This window comes from Siniperca chuatsi, linkage group LG8 (genome assembly GCF_020085105.1).
Source record: "Siniperca chuatsi isolate FFG_IHB_CAS linkage group LG8, ASM2008510v1, whole genome shotgun sequence".
Classification (NCBI taxonomy): Eukaryota; Metazoa; Chordata; class Actinopteri; order Centrarchiformes; family Sinipercidae; genus Siniperca; species Siniperca chuatsi.
Genome location: NC_058049.1, coordinates 3,863,039 through 3,876,962, shown reverse-complemented (window position 1 = coordinate 3,876,962; position 13,924 = coordinate 3,863,039). Strand labels below are relative to the sequence as shown.

The 13,924-nt window shown below is 39.4% G+C and overlaps 1 protein-coding gene across 5 annotated transcripts in view; it reads right to left on the bottom strand.

Moving 5' to 3' along the window:
* Window positions 1-209: 209 nt before the first annotated feature.
* Window positions 210-13,924, bottom strand: part of htr4 (5-hydroxytryptamine receptor 4) — a 177,556-nt gene continuing 163,841 nt past the window's right edge. For 3 of the 5 annotated variants that reach the window (XM_044205694.1, XM_044205692.1, XM_044205693.1), the window contains one exon: window positions 210-4,213. In XM_044205694.1, the coding sequence (XP_044061629.1) occupies window positions 4,126-4,213 (88 nt within the window). In that variant the 3' untranslated portion in view covers window positions 210-4,125. The remainder of the gene's footprint in view (window positions 4,214-13,924) is intronic. The other 2 variants (XM_044205691.1, XM_044205695.1) reach the window with 2 other exon arrangements.

Here is a 13,924-nt window from a genome sequence, read left to right as displayed (position 1 = left end):
AACCCACAACCTAGCTAACGTTAGTTACATTACTTACTTTGTCGTTGTTCGCTCTCTATCATGGTAATTGTCACGGTAATGGATTCTCCAGAGTCGCATACCCCACCTTTAACCAATGAGAAATTACTATTTCTTTCATTTTTTTTGTTCATCTCTAATTTTGAATGTCATAATCTACACATTTCACAGTTTACTGATAAAAATATACACAATTTTGAGCTTCTTTAATTTAATATCAAAAATCATTATTTGTATTTTTTAAGAAAAAAGAAATGCCATTAAAGATTTAGTTTTACAATCTTCACTCTTACTTTTTCATCACCTGCTATAAAACTTTCTCTCCGTCACTGGAAAAGTTTAAAAATAAGCACTGACAAATTGACAGGATTTGCAAAGGGGGAACACATGGCAACTGGTCCTAATGCATAATTTGCACAATCAGAGTTTAAAAATAAAATAGGTCATCTAGATCTAAATGATCTCAATTATTATTAAGAACATTGGACATATATTGGAAAATAAATAATATTCAAATGCAAAAACCAAGCTTTAGCTCTCTTCCAAGAGCACTGAGGTGAAGAACATCATCTGAACCAACTACAGGAAATGACCTGAAATTGCAAGGGATTATGGGTAGATGGGGAAAAATTTTGACATCTGATAGCTCACCATTTTTCATGCTTGGAAAGTTGAGTGTAACACCATGGATTTAGGACTAACTACTGTCTGGGATCAAGCAGCTATTTCCGTGTGTCTTTTTATTAACTGGTGTAAAAACCAAATGAACAACACTTTATTTGAATACATTTGTTTTGACTCCCCCTTTCAAACACTGTAGACCCAAACTTGGTGGGATGTCAGGCTACCAGAACTCTGTCCACTAGACAAAATGCTTTTGTGAGGGCATTTGTCCTTTGTTTACAGGTCCAATTTTAAGCCACCACTATGGCACCATTCACCATGCTGAGGTGTCCTTGACTAAAACACTGAATGCCTATGAGCTTTAAAGGGATTCGCCATCCCAAATATTCAAACATACCACTAGTGTGCTTTAAAAGCAGTCCAATTCCAATTCCAATTGTGACCAATTTCCATAGCAGGAAAATGTATCAAAACGTCCAAACCACTCCAGCAGCATATTCCACTTTTCTGTCGTTGATCCGTATCTAAGTATGTTTCAGTTGCAAACATTGGGTAAATATACTGCTCCGGTGTCACTATCACCATATTTTGGGGGGAAAAAAAGACACTTTGGAACATACTGAGAATACAGATGGACAGCGGAGAACTGGATTCTGCTGGAGGAATGGTTTGAGAAATTTCTGTGGACATTTTGATACTTTGAGTCCAGTGTGAAACACCATTCTAGCCGAAACAATAACAAACTACAAACTTCTTACTGCAGTTCAAGCCTACAGAAGGTGAATGAAACTCAAAAGATAGATTTTAGATAAAGTATTTCTTAAAAACTCATGTATATTCATGTCTTGAACAAGGGCACTTCAGCATGATAAACAGTTGCCTGCAGATGGAAACGATCTCTAAGTTAATGCTGGTACAATACATAAACTGGCATTGGCAACATTTATGTTGAATATTGTTCATGGTCCTTTAAAAAAAAAAAATCATAACATAGATTTAAATGGCATGATGGTAAAGAATTGAAGTGAACTGAAGTGGACCGAACTATAGTAAAGTGTACATCATGTCTGATGGTCTGACTGAACCAGCTCATGCTCCCCTCACTCTCTCATATTTATGTATCTGGAGTAACGTGAGAGATGGTGTCATTTACGAAGTTTCAACTTGGATTGGATATTTCCTCTGAACCGTGACTTGCTAAACTGGGTCAATGGGCCTGTCTCTGCAGGGATTTGTAATTACCTCGCCTGCCCAGTGATTCCAGTCAAGAGCTTTTAGGCATTTCTTTGTGCCCGTGAATCAGTGCTCAACTGTGTTTTCATCTGATTAACTGATTTGAGAGGGCTGTGTTTGTTCCTATGCAACCATTTTTAGAAGGTTCACTTCAGTTTCTGTGTCTGCTTTGACTCTGGAAGACATGATGTTCACTGTTTGTATTTTATACCTGTCCTCTGAAAACTGTGTTTCCAAAATGTCAACTTTAATAATACATTGTTGGTCTACAAACTGACACTCACTAAATTTGGAGATGCATTGCTGTCAACGGACAGCAAAAAATGTCGCAGAATCATGCGTATGATCCATAGAAAGTTGGTCAGCGGTTGGTTTTTAACATGAGAAACACCAAACCATAAACCAAAAGGAGTAAATGGTAATCTGGGGTCTATCTGACAACAAGCAAGCCTGGCAATCAGTAGCGTGCACATCCAGCAGACACAGAGCAACATTATCATCGCATTGAAATTGTATTTCTCGCCACCTGATGAATGTAAGTCCAATATTCACTCTCTTTTTAGATCTGGTTTGGTCTCCACCAACTCCTGAGAAAATGATCTGGCTCTAGATGTTCCACTTTTTTTGCCAGCTAGTTGCTAACTTTATCTGCTGTTTGGTGCTGGGCAGGTAGTGTACAGTGGGTTTAATAGAGCTTATTTGGTGACTAATGACTAACTGTGGGGACCAGTGAGTGGCCTTTTGAATAAAGATTTATGCTGTAAGCCACAACTGGAGGACTGGAAGACACAGAGAGAGGACAGTCTGCATGGGAATGAGAGGGAATTAACTATATTTTACTTATAATAACTATAACTATAAAAAAGGACACGTTTGCATTATGGATACAGGTAAAAAGTTGGCTTTAGTGTTCTCTGTTTCCATTAATATAAACAAATGGAAACATTTCTGGTACATTCTTTAATACGGCCTCCAAGGCGAGCAGAGACGGAGGGAATAAATGGCGTGTTGAGATAGAGCGGGGGCAACACAGCGTGGGATGATGGGAAAAGGGCGTTTCATATATATATACTAACAGCACACATTGTACATACACACTCAGAAGCACACTTATAAGAAATCATGCATCACCATGGAAATACACATTCAGACGCATACAGACTGCAAAAACCTGCAAATGTAATCACACACACACACCATAACCATGCACATCATCACAATGCATGTTGAATCATTCATGAGCAGCTTTTATGCGTTGTACTCCTCTAACGTCTTATTGCATGGAAAACAAGGATTCAGATGGAGCGTGGAGTGATGAACATAGGGTGTGAGCTAGCAGCCTTTATAATAATGCACTTCGACAGTTTAGGTCAAGGATTTAACGCAGCCTTGCAACCACATTTTCCTTTCAGCTTAGTGAGGATTTAGCAAAGCTGGAAAGCTTCGACTTGGGAGACATACAGGTTCCTCGGCTTTGTGTCTGTCACATGATGTTTAACATGTGATGTTTAGCAAAAGAAATATTGTTCTCAGCTCTGCCTCTTTTTGTGAATAACACTTGTTTTAAGAGCTCATTTTGCCAACATATTATGTTCTTTTTACAAGGAACAACCTGCTAAAATCCATTGTCAATCTTTCTGATTTTGTACTGGAAAACAACAGGGAGCATCATATAATAATCAGAAATAGGTCCTCTGTATGAAATATCAAATAGCTTTGGCAACATAATTCACTTCCATGACTCCCAGTGATTAATCACATCTCGTGCTATGAAATTCTCCTACACATTCCACCGAAGCTGCCGGTTCTCCACAAGACAAGCTGGACTTCACAGATTGCTACCAGCAGGTCTGCTGATGGGATCGTAGTTGCAGTCTGGCTCTGATTCAGTTCGACTTGGACAGCTCAGTCTCTGTGGGCCTGCAGACGGGAGAACCAGCATGACAGAAACATCACAAAGATAGAGAACTGATTTTGTTCCAGTCCACTAGGATCCCTTTCACCTTTAAAGACCACAGGTTGAGTTTTGGCAGAACTCTGAAACAAGGTGAACCCCTTGCAATGTCACATTCCTCGTCTGGATCTCTAAAGTCCCATCAGGGTTCTGGTTGTTGGAGCCCTGCTGGATTTGTAGCATCTGCGTTAGATTTCAGCTCCGGATGTGTGGAGGCTGTAGTGTGTTTCCATCGACTCTGTGGTGACAGTGTGAGTGCGAGGTTGTTGAAGATGTGACTGAGGAGTCGTTGTTGGTCACAAGCAGGACTCGTGGGACTCTGTGTCGGTGTGCAGAGACTTCTTCTCCTGCTCTGTGTGGTTCCCGTTGTGAAGGACAGAATACCTGAGAGAAAACAGAGGGAGGGGTAGGGAGAGAGAGATTAATTGTTTAAGTCATTTGTCAAGCAAAAATGCTCTTCTCCATTCTATATCATTAATAAATTGAAAATCTTTGGATTTTGGACTGTTGATCAGTCAAAACAAGCAAATTGAAGAGGTCAACTTGGGCTCTGAGAAATTGTGCTGGGCATTTTTCACTATTTTATGACGTTATAAAAACCAAGTAATTCTTAGTTGGAGCCCTAATGACATATTTTTTAAAAATATTTATATGAATACTGACGGCTGTGGCTTAGTGGTAGAGCAGGTCGGCGGTTCGATCCCGGTTTACCCCAGCCCACATGTCGAAGTGTCCTTGGGCAAGACACTGAACCCCAAATTGTTCCTGAGGGCTGTGCCATCGGTGTGTGAATGACTAGTTAGTTACTTTGGGCTGTTGAGCAGTTAGCGTCTGCCATCAGTGTTTGAATGCGTGTGAATGGGGTGAATGTGATATGTAGTGCGAAGCGCTTTGAGTGGTCAGAAGACTAGAACGATTGCCGCACTGTTGCACAGCAAGACAGACAACCAGTTACGGTCTCACCAGAAACACACAGCGACAAGCACCAAAAGTTTGACATGGTCAAACTGCAGTGGCAGCAAATAAAAAGTTCTGAGCTTTGTCCCCCAGTCCTCTGCTGCTACTGGGCAAAGCCACCACCAGGCTCTTGTCAAAACAAAAAGAGGTGGCAAGTTGCTGCAGTTGCTCCTGTCTGAAAGGGCTTTGAGGGATGCAGCAACAGTGCAACAGCAGTTTGGCAGAAAAGTACTTGTCCAACAGATTCATCTAGATCTTAAAAAGCCAATGATCTTCCAAACCACATGAGCTGGAGCAGACATTTGCCACAGTTATACAGACTGAACTGCGACTTAGAATAAGTTTATTTTCCCAGATTACCAACGTCACAATCAGTATCAGAGCTGGTGCCCTCCTCTAGTCTAGTTGTAAAGGGATAATACACTTAGTTAAAGCCTCATAACATTCTCCTGATGGAAAGTGAGTCATTTCTCAACATAGTCCGATCCTTGCTTACTGGAAAAGTGATCACACAGCCTGGGTAACAGGAGGGTGATTGAGAGAAGTTGTCAAAGCTGACCGCAGGTTGACTTTGTTAGAACACATTAGTGGTACTGGAAGGAGTGATAGTAAAAACCTGACAGAGGCAGAGATGGTAACCTGAATATCTGAAAGGACACCATGGCTGGATCCACGGCCACTTAATGTGTTCAAAATCAAAATACAAGCTGAGTAGAAATATACCTTCTCCAAACTGATCTTTTCTTGAATTGTGATCTAGCTGTGTGTGTGTCAAATGAATGTTTTCATTTTATGGTTATTGAAATGGTTTGGAGTGACGTATTTGAGTATAACAGTAAAATAAGTTTAATCACCAAAATAAGCAAATAGAAATAAGCAAAGGAGACAGGGATCACAGCATCCCAATAATGTGAGCATAAAATGATCATTATATTGTTATTTTATGACAGCATATTAGAGTAATTTTAAGTAGGAAGATGTGTAAGAGGAAAAGTAATTCAGTGATGTTACATTGATTCAAGAGCAAGAAGCAACTATAAGTCAACTATAACAGAAACTCATTTGGCAGCCATAATGGGTCTCATCTGTATACAGTCTATAGGCTTCACTGCATTTGAATGAGAAGAATGAATATCTGTGGTACACATGCAAGTATTCACGTATAAGTGTCTGTATGGGGATATGTACAGTGAATGATCATGTACATATGTGTAGACATATCAGTGTCTATGGACAAATGTATGTGTGTGTGCACCACAGAGGCCATTACGAGCTGTTTACACAAACACCCCGACCAAAGACACTTCCTGCTGCCAAACTGGCCGTGAAATTTACCTTCCCGACAGCCTTGAACATTTACGGCTTTTCAAAAGGAAACAGGCTACACATTCTCGCCAGAGCGGAACCCAAAATTGTTGCCACATTGCGGCGTCAAACCCTCAGCTCGTCTCACTGTGGTTCTTCAGAGTGTGACGGGTTTGCTGCTTATGCTCTTTGGTGGAAACAAAGATGTTGGAGAGACAAGGAGAGCTGGGGAAAGTTATTGACGACTTTTTTGTTGATATTTCATTTAGTAAAGCCCAGTAACGCGTTTTCAGTCATGTAAGTCTGTATCGAGTATAAGCTTATTAAACATTAATTTGACTATGTGCAGATGAGTTACGGTCTTTGCAGCTCACTTATTCACTTTTGGTGCTTTGCTGCTTAATCTTCATCATCTAAAAACTCTACTTTCATGCCTGTGTGCTTTGTGCTTTACAACACTGTAATGAGTCCAAATCTGTGAAGTGATGTGACAGCACATCAAATGGTGTTTTTAGGATAAAAAACACAGCAACAAACAAATCTCAGCAACCCCTTCAAAAAGCAACTTTGATGTTGCAATCAGCTTATTATCGCCATGTGATTTTTAGATAAACTGAAGGGTTGAGTGCTCTTTTGTGGATTAGAGAAAATGTGCTATGTCTTCAGCAAAAAACACCCCTAAAGACAGTTGACATGGTTTTCACTGTACAGTGACAATATTTGTTTCAGCATTACGTCTTCGACAGAAGGCTGTTTGCAACAGAGACATCATGTCAAAATGCATCCGCTTGAATCAGACGGAAAACTGTTGTTTTTCACTTTTTATGGTTTTTGTTCATATGTGCTTTCATTTCGTTTATATGTTTATCGCCAGCTTCAGCAGAGGTGTTATCTGTAAATAGCTTTTTAAATCCTTGTTTTGCAATGAAATATCAATATTAAAACAATAAAACAACACTGAACTTTAAGTTGGTATGTTAGTATGAGCTGCGTCGATATTTAGTGTGTTAAAAAAATTCCTAATAGCCATGAAAAAATAAAATTATGTACACATGGAAAAAGTCACATTTATAGATCTACGTCATCAACTTAATTTCCTATGAACTTGGGTAAGTACATTAGAATAAACATGAAATGATGATAAAAATTTATGAAAATGCAACAATTTTTTTTGTAGAAAGTAAGACTGGGCCGACGTGTAACCAGGCTGTATCATTTTATATACACATTAATATAAATTATATGCAATATAAAGTAAACCAGATGGAAGTTTAAAGCTCTAATTTCCAGCCATGATAATTCATAAATGAGAGGGGAAAGGATGAAACTCCAACATGTTACAGAAAACCTCTCATCTAAAGTCTCATTAAAAAGCCTGAAACTCTTAACATGAAAGCAAAATCTTACGGAAAAGAAATAAAGAACACGGTTAAAAACTGAAAGAATCACTGATGTATGCACGAGCAATGTTAATATATAGAAATATGTATAGTCATGTACAGAAAACTGAAAACTGTTAGTGTGTTCATTTAAAGCATTTTTTCATTTTTATATTTGGATCAAATAAAAATTTGGAGCGGGACATGTGGCTTCATCCAGTCTGTGTTTATTTGTGGTTTTGTTTGTACACAACTGAGCCACCAGGCCAACTGGCAGAGTGGGAGACAGGATGGAGATTTGTTTAATGAGGCCAGGGCATGGAGAGACAGAAGGCCCGGATTACAAGCAGACTAAACATCTCGACATATTTTGGGCAGCAATGTGGCGAACATTCATCTTGATAAAATGCCCTTTAGCAAGATTTTGAACGTGCTGTATAGCCAACCCTGGTGTCTGACGTTCCTGTGGAGGAGTGGGAACAGAAAACAGAAAATGTCCCAATAAAAATCAATACGGTGCAAGTCCAAATAACATTGAAATATGTATTTTATAATCTGGAATCTAGTCGGCAGAGTACTAACAGTTAAGTATCTCACACTTGCAGTGATAAATGTATTTATTTTATATTTTATGTTTGGTTGCTGTTTGCCGTCTGGGTTTGATTTTTCAAGAAACTGAATGCATCGCTGTTTTGCAGTTAAGTTTGAAATGTTGGACTCTCCCACCAGAACACGAACACAGGCTAATAGTTAAGGATAAAAATCACTAATTCTTGAATTGTTGCATCAGCGTGGTCTGTTACTTTAAGAATTCTTGCTAACATTAAATAACAGTTGACTGAAAACAAAATCTAATTTCAAACGACAATAAAGTTGTTTTCTGTCATATGTAATAACCTCCTGTGGCAAAGTTTTAAGACTGCTGACATCAAACGTGAACTGCACCAGGAGAAATGGATTCACCTAAGTTTGTCTACAATTTTAAAATCAGTGGAGAACATTGACATTGGTGTAAAATGATACGATGAAAAAGATAAAAACACGAGGAAGGTAGTGATTGTTTCTGTGGAATTAATGAGGAATTGATTAAAAACTTTCTTTCACTTATTGTTTGAGATTAAAAGCCACAAACCAACCTGGATATTCTATGCACCACCTTGATGACACCAGTGAGTGTTATTATAAACTGTCTCAAGTTTAAGTTAATTCATTTCACTCTTAAGCTTCATTAGCGCTGAGGATGAAAACTGACTTTAATGCTCTTACTCCACTACATTAACCTGAGAATTAACCTCTGCAAATAAACACTGTTACGCAGCGTAGAACTTCTGCTTGCTTTGTTTGTTGAGTGTTTGAAGATTTCCATTGAGTACAAACAAAATAAGACAGTGCTCTTACAAAAGCTTTACAAAAAGGTTAATTTACAGGTTAATACAGTGGACAGAGAATACCGGGAGATAAAGTTTTAGGAAATTATGGAATCCTGCAGTGTGTCTAGACATATACCGCACAAGGAAAGTCAGCTCTTTAAAGGGTGAATAGAAATAAAAAGATGAAATAGATTTTCATTTCTAAAAGTGTCAAAGAAGATAACATTTTCAAGTATATTGGCCTTATTTTTGTTCTGACCATGATGCATTTTTTACTTCATCCAAAGGACTTTGAAAATGTTTCGAGGGCCTAACAGGGCCTAATTTTCTAAACCCAAAGAGAAGATAGAAATCACTAGTCTTGTTCTTGTTGAACTTAACTTTTGGCCAACAGTTTTTTCGTATTTTCTCAACCTATTTTTGCACATAAACAACTATTCCTCTTTGATGTGCATGTTTCTGTACTTTTTATGATTATTTAGATAGTAAAAAGTAGTAGCAGAGTGTTGTAAAACGGACAGTTTCTTCCTTCTCTCCAACACATGTAAGTAACTCATTAAGGGTAAAGAATACGGTCATAAATGTCCTCCTGGCTGGCTTTCTTCACGATTTTACCAGCCATTCTTTTACACAGAGACATAAACAGCCTATACAGCAATATACAGCCTAATTACATTTGGCAGTCATTGTTTCCCTGCCCACAGCACGAATGAGGACTTCTAAAGTTGTCTCATAATGTAATGTTTTACCTTGATTCACCCTTTTTTGAGCACCAAGTATTCCCTGTATTCGTAAAAACTAATTCATTTCATGTTCACTACTGGAGCAGCAGCTTGTTTAGTGACTTGCTTGAGGGCACCTAAGCAGTAGTCATTGGAAAAGACTTAAGTATTTGGGTTGGGTGATATGAAGATATCACTTTAACATCTCTGCTTGTATGTGGCCATTTGGCCAGTGATGCGAATCATTGAGTGGGACTGCTTCGTGACAACATTGGATTTACAGGATTTTTCTATAAATGTGATCAAGTACCTTGATTTATCAAGTATTTTAATCACGAATACTCATAGCTCATTTATTGACTTTATTAAAAAGACGTGTAGACCCATGACCACATACTCATGTGTACTTTCAATGTGGGCTGTTTTTTCTGCTTTGGGACCTTTTGTTCCAATGAAGGAAAATCTATATTTTAGACAATAGGATGCTTCCAACTGTCTGGCAACAGTTACAGGATGGCCTTTCCCATCCATAAAGAAATAGTTTTCCCAGTTTAAGAACTTGACAGGCCTGCACAGAGTCTTGCCTCAAGTGTAGTGTAATTATTAAAACAATGTAAAATTACCAAGACAATGATAGAAGATTTTACCCCCCCCCACTGTAAAGTCACTTTTGAGTTCAGTCGAACAAATCAGCTTTACAATTCTATTGAAACAGGATATAATGTCACATTTTAAAGCATGTATTCAGAAAATATTGGGCAGGGCACAGTCATGATATCTTTGAAGAAAAATACATGACTTTTTCTGCCTCACGTTACTGAAAGCCAGGCTGCTTGGGGTTTATGATACATTGCTGGAATCAATGCCTTATCAGTCTTTTGTGATAGAAAAAGACCTATTCTACCATAAAAGCCATCTTCTGAAGGCCAGATTCAGTGATTTGTAGGCAAAATTCCTGAATTAGTGCTTTGCATGAATGACAGTAGCGATGTATATTTGCAGCAGTTGGTGAAAATGTGACTGCATCTTTTTTCGCACCCAGTTTGTCCACAAGTGATCCAATCTTCCACTTTTATAGTCTATGGGCTACCAACACCGCCCCCCTCACTCTCTCTTGATGATGAACACTACATCTCTCGCCCTCTCTCGACTCCCACTAATAACATGCTCAGCCGCTCTCTCTCTCTCTGTCTCCACTTCTTCTGATGATTCCACTTTCTGTCTGAAGTAAAATATTTGATCATCACAATCAGGAAGCCTTTTCCTCCTCTTTCTTTCTTTTTCTCTGTGCTTTGTAAGGGGTTTGTTTGTGTCCAGGCCACATGTCACTCAGGACCCGACTGAGAAACGAGAGCTCACAACCCACTGTGATGCTGATGAAAGGAGAGGAAGGAGGGGACGGAAGGAGGATAGAGGAGGTCGGGGGGGGAGGGGGGGGGTAATGCAATAGATAGATAGATGCAGATAGATGCAATGCAATAGACCGGAATTTGAGTAGAAAAGAGATTACACAGCATTGACCTAACTAGAATGAAAGGAAGAAGAGCATTTTATGCAAAAATTATTCAAAGTTTACACCCACAAGGACAGTCTGCTTGTACAGTAGCTCAACAACAAAAATGAAAAATATGCATGTTGGCAACAGCAGCATGACTTTCTAAGACGTTCCAAAAGAGAAATAAATATAAATTATACATAAGAACCTCAATGTTTGCAGTCTTCTGACCTTGAAGGAAGATTTGTTTGCAACACGAAGATCTAAAAATGTGCAGGTAAGCAAAAGCATCATGGGTCTTCACTGTAAAACGAATTCCAGTACGTAAGTGTCATCACCTCAATTACAGTGACATTGAGTAATGTTTTCTGTTACCGGGTGGTTGGGACAAGGAAAGGAGAGAGGGCAAAAAAGAGGAGAGTTGAGGGAGACAGAAAATAATTGAATACAAAGGCAGTTCAACAAGATTTAATGTTTGCAATCTTTTGACCTTAGAGAAAAGTTCATAGTGCGAGAAAAGTCGTGACGTCCATTTGCACAACTTTCCAGAATAAAATAAAAGTAGTTAAAATAAAATTCAGGCAGAAGATCCAAACAAATATGACTGAATGAGGGTAAAATGTTGATCGGGAGTCCAAAAAGTCAAAACAATCAACCTAAAGTTTACAGCCGGTTAGTGCTTAAGTAAAATTGCTGACACCAGGTCTACTGAAGGAATCAGAAAGTTGGCCTTTCATGGGATTAAATCTTTAGTTTTCTTCCTCTCCTGCTTGATGAGGCTGGTCTGAAGACACATCAGAAAGCATTAAGGAGAGCTGAGAGAGTTTTAGCCGGAGCCAAAGAAAACCCAATCTGCACCAGACAAACAGAAACAGAAGTGAAATTCTGAAGGAGTGTGGCTGCACAGGTCCGTGTTGTTTCCACAGTGATGGAGCACCAGGAACATTTCATATATGGTCAGAGGAATGGAGGCGTGAGGTTAATGAGTAACTGGTGTGAAGTCGACAATGATAGGTTTTGTAACTTTTCTCAAAACGTTGCACACAGGTCATTGAAGCAGACTTGTGAGCGAAAGCTAGCAGTTTCAAACTCCCACCTCATTAAAAACTGAAATGCATGACTTTCTGCATCACTTCGTAAAGCAGCATGAATCAATATTTCTTATACAGTTAATACTGAACAGAATGACTACTTGTAATGTCAAACGGTTTGCTAGTAGTGATGAACCCACAGAGAATTACAGCCCTGCAGCCCTGCAAGGACTTCTAGCCTATTTTAGCTCATTGTTTTGTTTTTTCTTCAGATTTACTGTATGGTTCAGTTTCAGCCCTCTCACCAACCTCAATTCCAGCAGCAGGCAGCAAACTCTAATAAACCCACTGTACCCAAACAACAGACAGACAAAGTTAGCCACTACGAGTTTGTGGAAATCAAATCAGGAGAGTTAAATTAATAACAGAAACAGAAACATGGCTCCAGTGAGATATAAATGTTGCTCTGTGGGTAAGTAGGCTATTGTTTGCTAACATGCTAGCAGATTTGACTTTATAAGAAGACAGTATGTCTTTGAACTTTGTGTCTTTCTGCTTATTATGGAGCTCTTCTGGGACCGTAGTGGCCAAGAATCAATGACAGAGTTTAATAAGGCAGTTTGAAGTATTTGCTTGCAGTCCTACAGTGCAGTGCAGAGATGCATCATTGTCCACTCTTGTCAGTTCAGAAAGAATGACGCTGCCTATACAAGTTAGCTAGAGAGACATCTGACTAGCAAGCGCTATAGCGAGTCAGCAAGCTAACTAGCTAGCAGTTTTCAGTGCTTTCTTTTCACAGGGTATGTGTTGTTTGTGACATCCGCAAAGTGTGGCAGTATAGCGTACACCATGACTTTTATAGAGAGCGCATGACAGTTGGGTCATGGTCAAGTATCGTCTTTTGATGAGACTGAAGGAAGATTTTGTGCAGAAGATGTTCCAGCGTTGCTCCCCATTGCAGTGCAACAAATTGAGACATTAAAGTATCACAAAGATGAAAAGAGCAATGAGGAATAATTATTTTTGTTTAGTCAATGCTCCCTGAATAGGTACTTTAATGTACTTCATTAACAAACAGAATATGACATGTTTTGTCCTGCAGTGCACTAAAAACATAGAACAAAGCTAGGTGAGAATTTGGAGCAGAGAGTCTAATACGCTGAGAGTGCAACTCCTCTAAGCCTGACTTGCATATCACAACTCCAGCTGCTCTGCTAATCAGCATATAAAACACCACAGTCTTCCCCTTCCCTATCAACTTCCCTTGTTAGGATCTAATGACAGTCAGCTCCTCCGCCAGGCCGCGTGGGAGTAGATGGCACAGCAGAGCTCGCTTTGCGAAGCGTCACTCACTGCAAACAAAAACTTCCTTCCCTTTTCTGTCGCAGCGATACCATCTGCAATTTCAAGCTTAGGTTCAGAGACAGAGATGGGGGAGGGAGGGTGTCCATCATAACTCTGGCGAGGCCTCTCTGGGTTCGTACCAGGGCACTGCATCAGAGCGCAGAGGTATCAAGATGGACGCTTTGATTCAGCCTGATATTTTATGATTTTTTTCTTTTCTTTCTCCTTGATAAGAGGTGTTAAGCCCGTGGGCCCGTGGGGCTCAATCAGAGTGGAGTCCTCAAGTGCAGCAAGGGTAATGGACCTGAGCTATATCTGTGAGAAAACAGTTTAATCGGAAATGGACCTTTTACTGATAACGGGGACGCTACACAGTCAACATAATTGGCACAAAGGAAAGGCATGTTTTTATATATGAGGACTGGTGGCACTCTGTTCTCTAATACACATATATAATTTTTCTGACTGACTGACTTCTTTTCGCTGCAGCTT